The 18,138-nt window shown below is 37.1% G+C and overlaps 1 protein-coding gene across 3 annotated transcripts in view; it reads left to right on the top strand.

Annotated features, from left to right (window-relative positions):
* Positions 1-15,757, top strand: part of ANKRD50 (ankyrin repeat domain 50) — a 31,181-nt gene extending 15,424 nt beyond the window's left edge. For all 3 annotated transcript variants that reach the window (XM_036312865.1, XM_036312866.1, XM_036312867.1), the window contains exons 3-5: positions 883-1,112; positions 7,903-11,453; positions 12,803-15,757. In XM_036312865.1, coding sequence (XP_036168758.1) covers positions 883-1,112; positions 7,903-11,450 — 3,778 coding nt within the window. In that variant the 3' untranslated portion in view covers positions 11,451-11,453; positions 12,803-15,757. The remainder of the gene's footprint in view (positions 1-882; positions 1,113-7,902; positions 11,454-12,802) is intronic.
* The last annotated feature ends 2,381 nt before the right edge of the window (positions 15,758-18,138 follow it).

Genomic DNA, 18,138 nt, shown 5'->3' with positions numbered 1-18,138 from the left:
TTTTAAAGAAATATTGATAGGACATAATGATAAACTGGATCTTGGATGCTGTGGGATTGAAAGATTAAGAAGACAGTCATGGAAAGGATTATCTTAAGTTTATGGTATTTATAATCATGTGGATTATGTCCTCCACTACTGTATATTTCAGCACCTTACTCAGCACAAGGCATGTATGAAGTGAATATTTGTTGAAAATGAATGAGCATTGTTTTAGTTATGAAAACATTATATTCAACTGCAATATAAATTATGAGTAGAAAATATATTCAGCAGAATTATACCCAATAATTTATTCTTTACATTGAAATTTAAAAATACATTATACATCCAGTGGGACCTAGACAATAGTTTATCTTTGTACACTTTTTCCTAATAACATTTGTGTAACAAGCTAGCATGCAGTATAGTCATTTTATAAGAGAAATAATGATAAAACAGTTCAAACTTATACTGAATCTTTACTATTTTTCTTATTATTACAGTGGTTCCCAAATTTGTTCTCCCAGTGCAACACATTTTAGCTTTGTCATAAACAATTCTAGCTTTTTACCGATTCAAAAAATTAGAAAGAAAATATTGACATCTAGTTTCCTCAAGTTCCTTCTGCTCTTCTCAATTATGCTGAATTACTAACACACACACACACACACACACACACTCACTCACACTTTACTGTGGAAAATGTTATTGGCACTGCAAACTATTTTGGACAAGTATTCTCCTTAAAGTAAGGAATTGAAACCTGTACAATATTTTTAGTCTAAAATCTTAATTCATTTTGTAAAGCATATTTGTCACTAGTAATATCAATGTTTGGATACTAAATGTTAACAGCACAGGCGACAATGCTCACACTGCTTGTATGGATATGCCTTACAGGTGTGTTCTGCTCCCGCTTTTGGGAATGAAGCCTCCCCAGCAAAGCCTGTATCTGCTTGTGGATTCAGTTGATGAAGGCTGTAACGTCACTGAAGGTGAACAGACGTCCACCAGCTTATCTGGGACTGTGGCAGAGCTTTTAGCTGGTCACCATGAGTTCTTTCCACCATGGCTACTGCTTCTCTGTTCTGCCCGAAAACAGAGTAAGGCTGTTACTAAAATGTTTACTGGTAAGCATGATTCCTCCTGCTATCCTCCAGTGGTTTTCGTGGATGAACTGGTCTCTGTGGCTCCTTAGAGGAGAGTATGCAGCGGAAAATCTGGTGGTTGCTTCGAGCAGCTCTTTGCAACAGTACTTTTTTAAAGTTGTGTTAAAAATAAGCCATGGGATGTTTTAAGATCCTTTAATATTACCTTTTTCAATATTCTTTTCCTAATTTTCTTAGTGAAGATTAGGAGTATTTCATGCCATGGTAGCTGCTATAGCTCTATAGAGCTTCATTTATTATGCTGTTATATCGGTTTGTGATATTCTAACTAGACTAAGCATCTTGAGAGTTGTGAATATGCCTTTTTAAAAATCAGTGGTAGCCCTGGCTGATGTGGCTCAGATGGTTGAGTTGGTTGAACGTCGTCCCATGAACCAAAGGGTTGCTGGTATCTTGGTCAGAGCACATGCCCAGGTTTCGAGTTCAATCCCCAGTCAGGAGTGCGTACAAGAGGCAACTGATTGATGTTTCTCTCTCTTCCTCTCCCTCTCTAAAATCATTAAAAACATATTAAAAAAGTAAATCAATGGCAGTTACCAAGAAGGTTTTCCTGGTGTGAGAGGAGAGACAGAGGCAACAGCTTTAGGATACCTCTTGAAAAATATACTTTTTAAAAATCCTTTTCTGATATGTGAGTAAAAAATTGATATAATGTATAAAAGTACATGATCAGTTGCTTTTTCTTTTTTAACTTTTTTTCTGACTCAACTGTTCTACTTTTCTTACTATCACAATAAAGTTATGATCCTATTAGATCATGTAAAGCATTCTTTGTGCTTTATGAAATAAAAAGAGTGTAAAACAAGGACCACTCACAGGATTTATAGTTGGAAAGAAAGTAACTAAGTTATTGTAGTAGCCATGTCAATTTTAAGTAGTTCTATGCACTTTACAGTATGGTAAAACCTTACTAATTTGTTCAAATGATTTCCTCCCTCTGTGGGTTGTCTCTTAGATTTCCTTGCTGCTAATGGCAGCACTTTTAGTTTCCATGTGTAGTATTTTTTGTTTTTGATAAAAACAGTTGATAAGTTTGGGGTGAAAGTGACAAGAGTGAACACTGATGGAGCACCTCAAGCCATCTCATCATGTAGGCACTGTTTCATCTCACATTATCACAAGAAGAGAGAGGCCATATTCACGTTACTTTCATTACATTATATTGTTATAATTGTTCTATTTTATTATTAACTATTGTTGATCATCTTTCTGTGCATAATTTATCAATTAAACTTTATCATAAATATTTATGTATAGGAAAAGACAGTATATATAGGCTAGGCACTATTCATGGTCAGGCATCCACAGGAGGTCTGGGGATGTATCCCCTACAGATAAGGGGAGACTGCTGTAATTCTTTTGAAAGCTATTATATGTAATCTATGTATTGTCTTTACTAGGATAATTTATCAAACCACAAACTTATTTTCAGCCCTATTTATTGACTCTCTTTCATCATACAATTAAGTTCAGGTATGTGTGCATATGTATGTGTCAGTGTGTTATTGATGTATTTCTAAACTATGCTTTTCTGAACTGTCAGCATTTTTATGCCAGTGCAACATTGGTTAAATATTTTTAATTGTTTGGTACAGTTAATTCCTAGACCTCTTTGTCATTAATGTTATTCTAAATTATATATTTTTACCTATATTCCTTCAGACTGAGTTTAATAGCATATTTTCAAAAATTATAACTACCCATGATATAAACCAAAAGTATTATTAGATTTGGTTTAAAATTTTAGTTTAGTTTAGGAAGAGTTTGACATTTAAAATATGCTTTTGTTCCATCTATGAACATAGCTTATATTTTGATTTTTTTCAGCTTTTTTCTTAGATTTTTCCGTATTTCTTATATATATATATATATATATATATATATATATATATATATATATATATACCTGTGCACCTTCCTGCTCATTGCTACTGTTGTAAGTTGGAATATGTAGTTTTTAAATTGAGAAGTATGCATTCAAATTTAAAACTTGCAGGCGCATAATCTTAGGACAGTAACATAGTAACATTTTTACTATGTTTAAATCAGTTTCATCTACTCATATCTAAGCACTTAACATTTTGTGAAGAGAATTTTTTTCCTCATGTATATACTGTACTGACCAATAACATTTTTGTTAACAGCTTCAGATTAATGTAATGAAAAATCCCTTTGGCACTAAGCAGAATCTTGTTTAAATATGAAGGTATTATCATAAGCTACTAGCTATTGATACTTGTTATGGGACTAAAAGAAATAGCAGTCCATTTGAAAACATTTTGTGTATAAAAAAATTTAACTTCAAAGATTTTTATACATATTTATTTTATCTGATTAAAAAAATAATACTCCTGACCAGCATGGTTCAGCGGTTGAGCGTTGACCTATGAACCTGGAGGTCACGGTCTGAGTCCTGGTCAGGGCACATGCCCGGGTTGTGGGCTCAGTCCTCAGGAGGGGGCGTGCAGGAGGCAGCTGATCAGTGGTTTTCTCTCATCATTGATGTTTCTCTCTCTCTCTCCCCCTCCCTTCCTCTCTGAAATCAATAAAAAATATATATCAAAAAAGTTTTAAAGAATACATGCTCCATGTAGGTAATGTTTTAAATGACAACATACTCAAATAGCACATCATTCAGAGATAAAGTAATAATTAGCCACTCTTGACCACTTTGGATTAAATTCTGTGTAGTTGAAATCATGCTTTCTGTCAATTCAAATTCTGTTTTGTAAATTTAACAGTTACAAGCCTTCAGTGTCGCTGTATTTTCTTTTCAATAGTTATTTTAATGGATACATAATTTATTAGTGCATCAATATGCCAGAGTTCACTTAACTTTCTTATCATCATGCTGTTAGGTTTTATTATATTTTCCATCCCCACAGATTCGTCAGGATAACAAATAATTGCATTGAGCATCAGTTTATAAGTTTTGGCACAGGTCCTATCATTCTATCATTCTACTTTCACCAGCACTGAGTAATCTCACATCCTGAGAAATGTCTTAAGTAAGGATATAAAAGTGGTCAAACATTTCAGTAAATCGTGTTTATATTCGCCTAAAATTTTTGAGCATTTTTTAGCCTTATAAAAATTTTTGAAGTGTTTTAATATAATGTACTAAAATTGTGCATGTTCCTAAGAAGGGAATTACATGTACAATGGTCAGAAGTTGCACTATAATAAAAGCAATTATTTTCAGTAACTTTAACTCGAGATATTCAAATTTTTAGTTAGATATTCTTAGTTATGTATTAATGAACAAATAACTATCATTAATGATGAACACATTAATTGATTCTATGTAGATTCATATTACTAAGTATATTTAGATTTGGGAAACGCTTCATTTTTTTAATTGCAAGTATTTTATATCTATACTTGATGACATTTTCTCTGCTTTATTTTAGAATTCATACTATGGCTCTATCTTCTACCCTTCAATCCCCTATCAAGCACTTGCACTTTCTTTCACAATTGTCTCTGCCCATCGCCATCTTAATGTAAAGAGCAAACTTCAAAGTCAAAATAATCAGAATTCTGGATCTATGATTTACCAGCTGTGCTACTTTGGGCAATTAACCTGGCCTTTATGAGCTTTAGCGTCTTCATTTTTATTTTAATTTTTAAAAATATATCTTTTATTGATTCCAGAGAGGAAGGGAGAGGGAGAGAGAGAAACATCAATGAGGAGAGAGAATCTTTGATTGGCTGCCAGCTGTATGACCCTACTGGAGATTGAGCTCACAACCCAGGCATGTGCCCTGACTGGGAATCAAACCGTGACCTCCTGGTTCACAGGTAAATGCTCAAACACTGAGCCACAACAGCCAGGCATCTTCTTCAGATTTAAAGTAGGGAAACTTATCTCACAGGTTTGACATAAAAAGAAGTTAGGTATGGTAAGTACTTGAAGTGCTGCTTTAAAACTAGTTGACTCAGTAATTGTTGCTCTCTCTTATTTGTTTCTCAGGAACTGAACCTGTTATTATGAGGTTTAGCCTGTTTTAATTATCTCAGGTTTCAGTTGTGGTATCTTAGGTTAAGTAGGTTTAATTTACAAATGTCCTATTTAATAAAAGAGAAACATGTAAATTGATCATCCCTCCGCTAAGCTCACCAGCCAATCATGAGTATGCAAATAAACCTGACAAAGATGGTGGGTTAATTTGCATACACAGACTCTGGGCAGAGAGCAGAGCGGGAGAGCCGGTGGAGAGTGGCTCCCCAAGCCGCCAGATAGAGTGCAGAGAGGGAGAGCTGGCGGCTTGGAGGACTTGGCAGAGTGGGAGGCCATGGGACGGAGACAGAGAAGGAAGGGAAAACCAAGAGCACGGGGAGCACCAGGAATGCTGGGAATCGTAGTTCTGGTGGCAGACGGATCTCATAGCCCAGCGGTTCTCAACCTGTGGGTCGAGACCCCTTTGGGGGTCGAATGACCCTTTCACAAGGGTCGCCTAAGACCATCAGAAAACACATATATAATTACATATTGTTTTTGTGATTAATCACTATGCTTTAATTATGTTCAATTTGTAACAATGAAAATACATTCTGCATATCAGATATTTACATTATGATTCATAACAATGGCAACATTACAGTTATGAAGTAGCCACGAAAATAATTTTATGGTTGGGGGTTCTGAAAACCACCACAGTGGTTTTCAACCTTCCTAATGCTGCTACTCTTTAATACAGTTCCTCATGTTGTGGTGTATTTTCAGGGGTCACGACCCACAGGTTGAGAAGCGCTGCTAGAGCAAAGTGAGCCTGGAGTAAGTTACGGTTGTGGTGGGGGATGGAGGAAAGCAAAGGTGAGAGACATCAGTAAAATCAGAGAAATTGAAAAATTAAAGGGAAGTTATCCTAAAACTTCTGGGAAATCTCCACCAATGAAGCAAAGAAAAAAAAAATGCCTCTTATTATTCTGTGAGCAACTAACCAAACTGAGTTGGGGTCTCAGACAATTTGCTCACATGATTGCAAAGACAGACAGAAACTCCCAGATTGGGAGGGCTCCCCTGAGGGCTCCCAGATTGGAGAGAGTGGCAGGTCGGGCTGAGGGACCCCCACAACCCCCAAAGCACGAATGTTGTGCACCGGGCCTCTAGTTTATTCATAATAGGTACTGTAATCTTTCATGTAAATCAGTCAATATCTACAAGATCATTTTGTAAACTTTAAAACTTTATAATGTAAGATAGTTATTATTAAAAATTTTTATTAGCAACATTCCAGGTGTTTTTCTACTTAAATTGTTTGATGATTTTATAAAGCCAAGAGCAAATGAACACACAGAAAAAAGTTAAGAGTCAAGTTACCTCATGTCCTTGGTAAATGTAGATTGTTATAAATTTCAGTGCATGTTTTAAACTCTCCTTGGAACAAAAGTGTCTTTGTTATAATTAAAATTACCTTTTAAAATTCTGTTGAAAAGCATCTTATTATCTGTACAATTAATTAATAATCAGTTGTACATATATATAATTAGATTTTTATTTTTATATAGATTTAAAGCTATGCAAATTTATTTCTTCATATGTCATTCTTAGTAGGTTGTGTTTTCAATAAATTTATATATTTCATGTAAGTTCTTCAAGCTTAGTATCACAAAACTGAATTTATCAGCTTTCTCTCCAAACCTATTATTTATCCTTCAGTGATGTCTTTACCATCCTGTTCCATCAAGCCAGAAATTAAGTCAATGTTGACTTCTCCTGTCTTTCCTTCTCCATACTCGCTGAGCTCTTTGCATCTAGCTCTTAGCAATAATTTCCAAACTCATATTTCATTTGTATCTGTTCTGCTGTGGTTGTTCAAGCCCTTAGTGATTCTTATCTAGACTAAATCACAGACTCTTTGAAAAGTCTTGCCTCCATAGTAACAGGTAACCATCTCTAATCTCTGTGCTCAATTTCTAGAGTTGTTTCTCTTAAGGGAATTCATATACTCAGCAGTATATTTCTTCTACAAGAGGAATACATGTGTTTAATAAATTCTTGTCTGTAAATCAAGATATCATCTCCCTTTAGAAAATAAGATTATGGTTCCCTTTAAAGAACTTAAAAGTGAATTTCAAATAGTTTTAACTAGTATATTATATTGGTTTAAATATATTAAGCTGCTTTATTTTTACAATGCTGAAGTTTTGTTAGCGTAATTTGACCAAATTGCATCTTAAGGTTCAAGCTATTTATTGACAACCTGACATTTAATTTAACAACATGTAAAATAATGTTACTTAAAGGCCATGACAGGTGATATTCTAATTGGATATGAATATTCAGACCCCTAATTAAAGCTAGTATATATTTAGTTATGCAGGTGGAAATATATAAAATTTTTATATGAAAATGATCAGCTGTAGAAGCAAACAAATATTATTTGTTGCTTCCTGCACTTTTTTTCCTAATCATTTGAGAGTCCAGAAAATCTTAATATGCCTTTATGGATATGTCTGTAAGACTGTCTAATGCTTATCACTGAAGTTGAGAGGAGCACAGAGCCACTACAATATGTCCCATTTGTAAACTGGAAAATGAAATTGTTTCTCTGCTATCAGTGTGTTATAGAAGGAAAAGAAAACTGATTTCTATACTAACAGGTATGGGTTTCTTAGTATTAGTTCATGTATCATTGATTTATTTGCTTATTAGTTTATTATATACTGAAGACATTTTCTTTGAGTGTATGGCAACTTCTATAATTATTTTCAAATGATGACATCTATTTTTTTGTCTCCTCTCTAGGTTTTCGAAAAATAAGTTTAGATGACCTTCGGAAGGCATATATTGTTAAGGATGTGCAACAGTACATTCTCCATCGTTTAGATCAAGAAGAAGCTTTGCGACAACACCTCACAAAAGAAACTGCAGAGATGTTAAATCAACTGCACATTAAAAGCAGCGGGTGCTTTCTTTATCTAGAACGGGTTCTAGATGGAGTTGTAGAAAATTTTATTATGTTACGAGAGATCCGTGACATCCCAGGAACTCTAAACGGTCTCTATCTCTGGCTGTGCCAAAGACTTTTTGTGAGAAAGCAGTTTGCAAAGGTTCAGCCTATTTTGAATGTGATTCTTGCTGCCTGCCGACCTTTGACCATAACGGAATTATATCATGCAGTATGGACCAAAAATATGTCATTAACCTTGGAAGACTTTCAACGCAAGTTAGACGTGCTCTCCAAACTCCTTGTTGATGGACTAGGAAATACTAAAATCCTATTTCACTACAGCTTTGCAGAGTGGCTTCTGGACGTGAAACACTGCACACAGAAGTATTTATGCAATGCAGCAGAAGGACACAGAATGCTGGCTATGAGTTATACCTGCCAAGCCAAGAATCTAACACCATTGGAAGCACAAGAATTTGCATTGCACTTAATTAATTCAAACTTACAGTTGGAGACAGCTGAGTTAGCTCTGTGGATGATATGGAATGGTACACCTGTCAGAGACTCCCTGTCAACCTTAATACCCAAGGAACAAGAAGTGTTACAGCTGTTGGTTAAAGCTGGTGCTCATGTGAACAGTGAAGACGATCGCACATCATGCATAGTCCGTCAAGCCTTAGAAAGAGAGGATTCCATTCGGACCTTACTAGATAATGGAGCTTCAGTAAATCAGTGTGATTCAAATGGGAGAACATTATTGGCTAATGCTGCTTACAGTGGCAACCTTGACGTGGTGAATTTACTTGTGTCTAGGGGAGCAGATTTAGAGATAGAAGATGCTCATGGGCACACACCACTTACCCTGGCTGCTAGACAAGGACATACCAAGGTGGTTAATTGTTTGATTGGGTGTGGAGCAAACATTAATCATACTGATCAGGATGGCTGGACAGCATTAAGATCTGCTGCTTGGGGTGGTCACACGGAGGTGGTTTCTGCACTACTTTATGCCGGTGTAAAAGTGGATTGTGCGGATGCTGACAGCCGAACAGCTTTGAGAGCAGCAGCGTGGGGAGGACACGAGGATATTGTACTGAATTTGCTACAACATGGTGCTGAAGTCAACAAAGCTGATAATGAAGGTAGGACTGCTTTGATAGCAGCAGCATACATGGGACATAGAGAGATTGTGGAACACCTTCTGGACCACGGAGCAGAAGTGAATCATGAGGATGTTGATGGCAGGACTGCACTCTCTGTAGCTGCACTTTGTGTGCCTGCAAGCAAAGGACACGCGTCAGTTGTCAGCCTTTTAATTGATCGAGGTGCTGAAGTAGATCATTGTGATAAAGATGGCATGACCCCACTGCTGGTGGCTGCCTATGAAGGACACGTCGATGTGGTTGACTTGCTTCTAGAGGGGGGAGCAGATGTAGACCACACAGATAACAATGGCCGTACACCCCTCTTAGCAGCTGCTTCTATGGGCCATGCTTCAGTCGTGAACACACTTTTGTTTTGGGGTGCAGCTGTGGATAGCATTGATAGTGAAGGTAGGACAGTCCTCAGCATAGCCTCAGCCCAAGGCAATGTTGAGGTGGTACGTACTCTACTGGATAGAGGGTTAGATGAAAATCACAGAGATGATGCTGGATGGACACCTTTGCACATGGCAGCTTTTGAAGGTCACAGATTAATATGTGAAGCACTTATTGAACAAGGTGCTAGAACAAATGAGATTGATAATGATGGACGAATACCTTTCATATTAGCTTCACAAGAGGGTCATTATGATTGTGTTCAGATATTACTGGAAAATAAATCCAACATTGATCAAAGAGGTTATGATGGTAGAAATGCACTGCGGGTTGCTGCACTAGAAGGACACAGGGACATTGTTGAACTACTTTTTAGCCATGGAGCTGACGTTAATTACAAAGATGCTGATGGTAGGCCTACCCTTTATATTTTGGCCTTAGAAAACCAACTTACAATGGCTGAGTATTTTTTAGAAAATGGTGCAAATGTAGAAGCAAGTGATGCAGAAGGAAGGACAGCACTTCATGTTTCCTGCTGGCAAGGCCATTTGGACATGGTGCAAGTTCTCATAACCTACCATGCTGACATCAATGCCGCAGACAACGAAAAGCGATCTGCCTTGCAGTCTGCAGCATGGCAGGGCCACGTGAAAGTGGTGCAGCTTCTGATTGAGCATGGAGCTGTTGTTGACCACACTTGTAATCAAGGTGCAACTGCCCTCTGCATCGCAGCCCAGGAAGGGCACATCGATGTCGTGCAGGTTCTCCTAGAGCACGGTGCTGATCCCAACCATGCAGATCAATTCGGACGCACTGCTATGCGCGTGGCAGCTAAAAACGGACACTCTCAGATAATTAAATTATTAGAAAAATATGGTGCATCTAGTTTGAATGGCTGTTCCCCCTCTCCTGTTCACACAATGGAGCAGAAGCCTCTACAATCCGTGTCTTCAAAAATGCAGTCGTTAACAATTAAATCAAATAGCTCCGGCAGTACTGGCGGAGGGGACATGCAGCCTTCACTGCGTGGTTTACCGAATGGGCCAGCGCATGCCTTCAGTTCTCCTTCAGAATCTCCAGACTCTACAGTCGATCGTCAGAAGTCATCCTTGTCCAATAATTCTCTGAAAAGCTCAAAAAATTCATCTTTGAGAACTACTTCGTCTACAGCAACGGCTCAAACAGTGCCAATTGATAGCTTTCACAACCTGTCATTTACTGAGCAGATCCAGCAGCATTCGCTGCCCCGCAGTAGAAGTCGACAGTCCATTGTGTCTCCGTCTTCCACAACACAGTCCTTGGGACAGAGCCATAACTCGCCCTCGAGTGAATTTGAGTGGAGTCAAGTCAAACCCAGTTTGAAGTCAACAAAAACAAATAAAGGGGGGAAGTCAGAAAATTCCAGCAAATCTGGGTCAGCTGGGAGAAAGGCTAAACAAAATAATTCCTCACAGCCAAAGGTTTTAGAATATGAAATGACTCAGTTTGATTCAAGAGGGCCTGCAGCCAAACCCGGGTCCAGCACACCCCCTAAACAAATACCCGCAGAATCTCAGTGCAAAATTATGATACCGTCTGCTCAGCAAGAAGTTGGACGATCTCAGCAGCAGTTTCTCATTCACCAACAAAGTGGGGAACAGAAGAAGAGAAATGGAATAATGACAAACCCAAATTACCATCTTCAGAGCAACCAGGTGTTTCTTGGTAGGGTTTCCGTCCCAAGAACAATACAAGACAGAGGGCATCAGGAAGTGTTGGAAGGGTACCCTTCGTCAGAGACGGAATTGAGCCTTAAACAAGCCCTGAAGCTTCAGATTGACGGTTCTGACCCTAGTTTCAACTATAAGAAGGAGACACCATTATAACAGGTAACATTTCATCAACATAAAGAATAAAATGCCAAAAGTCTGATTGCCTTTACTTAGGAATTTGAATTTTCCCAGCTCAAGCATTCCCTTTCCTACTTTTATTGTCCCAAGTACTTACTATTTCATTTACTTAGATGTTTTATTTATTATTGTGTTTATTATTTGTTTCCTTCCAACTTAAATGTAACCTTTGTGAAGGTAGGGATTGTTACCTGTTTCACTGCTATATTCCATGCATTTGGGATACTGCTTGGACATATAGTAGTTCCTCAGTAAAAAATGTGTTGAATAAGTGAATAAATGAATGAATGTACTATTTATGGATCTCAGATTAAGAATTCCTTCGTATACAATCATTTTCCTTCTTAAAATTTATTTGATGGTAACAGAGGGAGGGGCTATTTCTGTAATACTCCTTGGTTTTAATAAAATAGTGTATGTAGTGCTTAGTAGATAGATAGTAAATATTAATTTCCTAACTTTTCACCCAAGGAGTCAAAGATTTAATCAGCAAAAGGTAATTTTTAGTAGGACAAATTCTTAAGACTCTTCCAGTAAAGTATACACACACCAAGAATAGGTGTGAAAAGAAGATTAATGGCTATATTGGCAAGAGAGTTTTTAGGTCCCACTATATTTAGACATAAGAATTAAATGTTTAAACCTCAAAAATAAATTCATATTTATTAAATAAAAACACCTTTTTCTTCTTCCCACCTCAGTGGATGATTCATTAATTATATAAGGGAAGTTAATGGGAAAATAGATAACATGATTTTATATTATCGATACTTTTTAAAAGCACATTTTTGGTATTGGAGATAGATTAAAGATTTCATTAGGAATATTTTCCTACTTTTATTAAGGTATGTTTATCCCAGTTTACTTAATTATTTTTATCCTCTATTGTACTCTTTCCTTTTAGAAAATGGAAATCTCTTATGTTTCTTTTGTCTTTGGAGATACAGTATTTTAGGTGACACATTATCATAAACTTTGCTATACCTTCTAATAATAAACACTTCCATGTGACTCTAGGAACAACTGATCAAATCTCATTAAAAAACAACATGTACAAAGTAGTTAATTCATTCCCCATTGTTGTTTATTTTAAAAATACTTAGTTCTGATAGTGTCGCTCTCCAACTCTCATGATATCTTTTGTAAAGGCAAAGTATTTAAACAGCAAAACACATGAATTAAGGTAAACACTTTGTGGAATCTTTAAAAGTGATTTATAAGTTAAATAATGAATCTCAGGTAATCTACTTTTTTCTTTACATGGTAAGTATAGTTAAATAATAAGTATAATGTAGAAATTAATATATTTTTCTTAACTTTTGCATTAGTTTCCTGTTCTGTGAGACAGAAGACATTGTGATTGGAGTGGTTCTTCAGCTACTGGATGGAAACATAACATGTCTGTTGATTGCTGAAAAAAAAAAGAATGTGATATTTGCAGTTCAGTTACCTTAATTACTGTAATGTGCCTAATAGCAAGGCTGCCTTCTCAATGTAACCCTCTGTGCTTAAAAATGTCATTTAGTGTGCTTTGTATTCACTACACAAGAATAAGCACTTTTTTTTTAAATGCAGGTATATACTGCAGTTCCCTGTTAAAAGCTGAAAAATTTTTAAGTATTTTAAGTTAAGATTTGATAAATGTGCATGTGCCATGATCAAATATATATGAAAAGGCAGTGTTCCTTGTATTTATTTTTTTTTTCTTTTTGTGGCAAACAAAAGTTAAGCCTACTGTTTCAGTCACATTTGCATTGCTGTAGTATGTGGCTTGTTTCCTGTATCTTTAAAAATGTCACTCATTAAAATAAATCATGCAACTATTTATACTCACTACACCTTCAGCATTGGTTGAAAATGAACTTCTATTTAATGCCATTGAGGTGAAGAAAAATGGTTTCTTTGTAGATTTAAAAATAATTTCTAGTATTTTAGGGAGCTGCTCTAAGTAGTTGAAATTTGGATTTCCCAGTAGTATCCTCCTAATTTCTGGCTACATGTGTCAAAAAGAAAAAAAAGACTATAGGCAGAACAAAGTTCTGTTTCATTCAATGGGGTACAATTTCACCTTCCATTCACTTGTCATTCCACCTCCAAGAAGACAGACTGTCATTCTTGAGGCATGGAACGTCTCAGGACACAGCCACGCTGCAGCCACGTGTACGTGGGAGGAGATATGCCTGTCTCTCTGAGGGTAGATTTTTGATCCCTGAACAATTCATTGACTACCCTTATCTCTACCGTCCAGTTGAATCAAATACAGTTTACCAGTGTGAACTTTAATACTGGCTTCTCTCTCAGTTGCCTCTGTTTTGTAAATCACTGCATGATGGAGATAGCCCCACTCAAAGTCATTTGGATCAATTTTAGTGGTTAGTTTGATGAATATTCTTGAATGTAGTAAGTGCTGTCCTTCACAGATGATACCACTAACCTGTCAGTCAGAACACGTGTATTTTTTATTATTATTTGATAAACAATTTTTTGTTCACAGACTCTTTCCTGCTTTCTTCTTGGAACAATTGTTTGTGGGATGACTGAATGCTATGGTTAAGGGTGAGGTCTGTGACCAAGGAAAACAAAGTTGACTGGCTCAGATGAGCATGTGACCCACAGCCGTGGCCTAGATGGACTCTCACCCAGTGGGGCAGTTGAGTGGGTGGGTGTATGTCTGGAAAGGTTCGAATGTACTTAGAAGCCAAGGGTGTGGGTTTGATATTTAAATAAGCCCTGAAAAATCTCACAAAATCCAGAAGTTCTGTTCTTTCCATATACTGTTGATAAGGAGGAGGATGAGGAAAGAGAATTTGGAGATTTAGCACAAAACTTACTATTGGAAAAGAATATTTAGAAAATGTCTTAGTAGCAGAGGTCAGTAATGTCATCTTAAATGAAGGATACATATGTAGTGCATTGTTCACAGAAACAAACGTGGAATTGGTTGTGATAAATGTTTCACTTGGATCTTTTTTTAAAGTCAGCAACACTCATTTTGTTTATGTCATCAATTCATAATCAGGAGTAGGAAATGCATTAATAAGTTCACTCGCTATTAAGGTGACATGGCAATATGGATAACTCGAATGTGAATGTTTCAAGTATTGAATTTTTGTCCCTATGGGACATTTATTAAATACACTTAATAGGACTCTTGCAAAGTAGCCTTAGAAGTGTTAATGATTCTATTAATAAATATGAATATACACTATTATGAGAACCATTCTTACTCATATCTCAAATACAGTACATTTACATTACTGTAGAAGATGAAGCTCTAATGTTTTATTAGGTGTATTTTTTTTAGAAAGAGAACCCTGAAAGCTGCCAGTTTTTCTATTAACCTTGAATTATTGGAATTGTATTTATTTAATTTTATTGTTTTTTTGTTTTGTTTTTTACAAAAATGCACCTTGTGGCCAAAGGGCAAAGATATGACTCATTACATAAGGGATTTATGTTTTTCAAAGAGCTAAATGTTTTCATGTCCACATTATATTACCACTTGAAACAGTTGGTAGGAAGAGAACCTGTTGGAAAAAATAAGATGTTCAATATGATGTTTTTATATTGTTTGGAATAGGACAGAAACGGCCTTCAGTCAGACTGAGGATGAGAGGGTGCTGAGATGCCTGACTGCTGATTTCTTTCTGTACTGATTTAATACTATGATTGAAAATGGCTTTTAATCCTTAAGAAGAGTAAAAATAGTCCCCCAAATATAACTCCTAAATAGCTATTTTAAGAATTAAAATGTTTAAATTTTGTAAATCACTTGATGCCACTACACACCTATGATGCCATGTGCTTATAACATTTTTATAATATTCCATCCGTGTCCATCCCTAAAAGTCATGAGGTGGTAAAAAGGGAAGTGATAAAAAAATACAGTACTGAAGAATGAAAACCTGAATGCTTGTAGGAAAGGTTTGACCTGAACTCTATGTACTGTGTAGCACACAGTATCTTTTGTCCCTTATCCTTGCCCCTCTCCTACTGGAATCTTCACCAAAAATAATTCCTACTTACAAAACAGGAGTAAATACTTTCTCAATATTGTCTGGCTATGCAAATGTTTGTTTTCCTTCATGTCTCCATTTACATGTCTCAGCAAATATAGTTGCAAACAAATAGTTTTTTTTTTTCCATTGGTTTGGGGTTTGTAAATAGCCTAAAATGTACATTGAACTTCACAATGTAAAAGTTTTATTTTATTCCTTGTATTATATTAAGCAAAAATCCCTATGTATATGAAAGTGCATAATAAATATATTTGCTTTACAGAGGATATCTTGTTTTAATTTTATTTTTGAACCAATAGAACATGCATGACATGTTTACAGTAAAACAACTGTTACTTGTTTTACATTATTAACTTATTTTAAATAAATACTCACCAAATGAATTTGGAACTATTTTTAAAAAATGAGACACGATCACTTTCCAAAGGAAGGCAGAGAAAAAGGTCTAGCCTATAAATCTTCCTAAGAGCTTCTGGAAGGACTTAATGTTTGCTTCTCCGGACTTACACCATGCTGCACCGTGTTAGGTGTCCGGCCCCTGAGATTGCACCGATCCCATAAATTGTGTGCATGCATGCTCCTTGACCATCAGAACATGATGGCCATCTTGCATTTGATATTTTGGAGTTTTATTGCAAACATGGTCATTTATTTTCCAAATAAATTTCTGTGTATTCTTCACTCAGTAAAATTGAGTCACTTCTTCACAACCTTCTGCTTCCCCAACCAGAGCACAATGGTGTGTGTATATGTGTGTGTGTTCTATTACTCCAAAGAGAGGTTTCTAAAAAGGCCAGCAAGGTCTCTTTTTGTTAGGTAATTTTACAATAGTTACAGGGTTCAGTAACTACCTTATATTCTTTATAAGTTTGTTGAATTAATAGAAACCTTATTCTAAATTATTTAATAATGTTTAAACACAAATGGGTGATTTACATAGAAAAATTTAAAACAGACTGGTTGACTAAATAAACATGGAATTTTCTAGCTGGTGGTCCAAAAAAATGCACTGAGAACTTGGCAATGACTAATGTTTTCACTCCTTCGCTCTAGTACTTGGAAGGATTCCAACTAATAGTACTGAGATACACACTGAAGGCTTAGATTCCTGAATTCCTGGGAAAATTTCAGTCATCATGCAAATATATGCCACTAATCTTATTTTCAGGAGAAGGCCTCTGCCTATTTTGCTATTATAATAAAATTAAAATTATCCAAATTAAAATGGAGTCATTTGAAATTTATTGTATGTTTAGGTTTCTACTCTTATTTTTACTTTTACTTTTCAATTACAGTTGACATTCACTATTATTTTGTATTAGTTTCAGGTGTACAGCATAGCAGTTAGATAATCATCTACTTTACAAAGTGATCCCACCAATATTTCAAGGACACACCTGACACTACAGTTATTACAATACTAGAGGCCCAGTGCACGAAATTTGGGCATGGGTAGGGTCCCTAGGCCTGGCCAGCAATCAGGGCCAATCAGGGCCTTCCAGCTGCCGGCCAGGGCATTCCTTTGTCCTGCGCCACCCTCTGATGGTCAGCGCATGTCATAACAAGCAATCAAATTCCCAGTAGAACTCCCGAGGGGACACTTTGCATATTAGCCTTTTATATGTATATATTATTGACCATTTTCCCTATGCTGTACTTTACATCCCTGTGACTATTTTTGTGATTATGTTGATATATATTAGAGGCCCAGTGCATGAATTTGTGCACCGGTGGGGTCCAGCTGGCCGGGCCCCAATCGGTGGATCAGGGCCTGGGCCTGTTGGGAGAAGGAGATGGCGGGAGGTTGGCTGGCCGGCCTGCCCCAATCAGGGCCCAGTCAGGGCCGGGCCGGCTTGGGGGAGGGGCTGAGGGCTGATCAGGGTGGTGGGGGCCCACTGAGGGTGGGGCCGGCCAAGGGGAGGGGCTGCAGGAGGTTGGCCGGCCCCACCCCCTATTAGGGTGGTGAGGCACTTGGGGGTGGGGCCAGCCAACCTCCTGCAGCCCCTCCCCTTGGCCGGCCCCACCCCCAGTGGGCCCCCACCACCCCGATCGGCCCACAGCCCCTCCCCCCGGCCAGCCCCATCCTGATCGTCCCCCCCAATCGGGCAGTTTGCTGGCTGCAGTGGGCGTCATAGCAACCGGCCATTCTGGCATTTGGGTCACTGGCTTTTTATATATAGAGATTTGTATTTCGTAAACCCTTTACCTTTTTCACCCAGCCACCCCACCCCTCCCATATGGCAGCCATCAGTCTGTTGTTCTCTGTATGTGATTCGGTGTCTGTTTTGTTTACTCCATTATCTTATTCTTTAGATTCCACATATAAGTGGACTCAGATGGCATGTGTCTGACTGATTTAACTTAGCATAATAACCTCCAGGTCCATCCATGCTGTTACAAATGATAAGATTTCATTCTTTTTTATGCTGAGTAATATTCCATTGTATATATGTACCACAATTTTTACCCACCCATCAACAATTGGTGTTGCACAACTCAACACCAAAAATTAATCCAATTAAAAAGTAGGCAGAGAACCTAAATAGATACTTCTCCAAAGAGGACATACGGATGGCCAATAGGTATGAAAACATGCTCAATGTCACTAATCATCAGAGAAATGTAAATTAAAACACAATGAGGTA

Source organism: Myotis myotis, unplaced genomic scaffold, assembly GCF_014108235.1.
Source record: "Myotis myotis isolate mMyoMyo1 unplaced genomic scaffold, mMyoMyo1.p scaffold_m19_p_6, whole genome shotgun sequence".
In the NCBI taxonomy this organism is placed as follows: Eukaryota; Metazoa; Chordata; class Mammalia; order Chiroptera; family Vespertilionidae; genus Myotis; species Myotis myotis.
The sequence above is the reverse complement of the archived record's forward strand: the minus strand, read 5'-3'. Positions and strand labels throughout refer to the sequence as shown.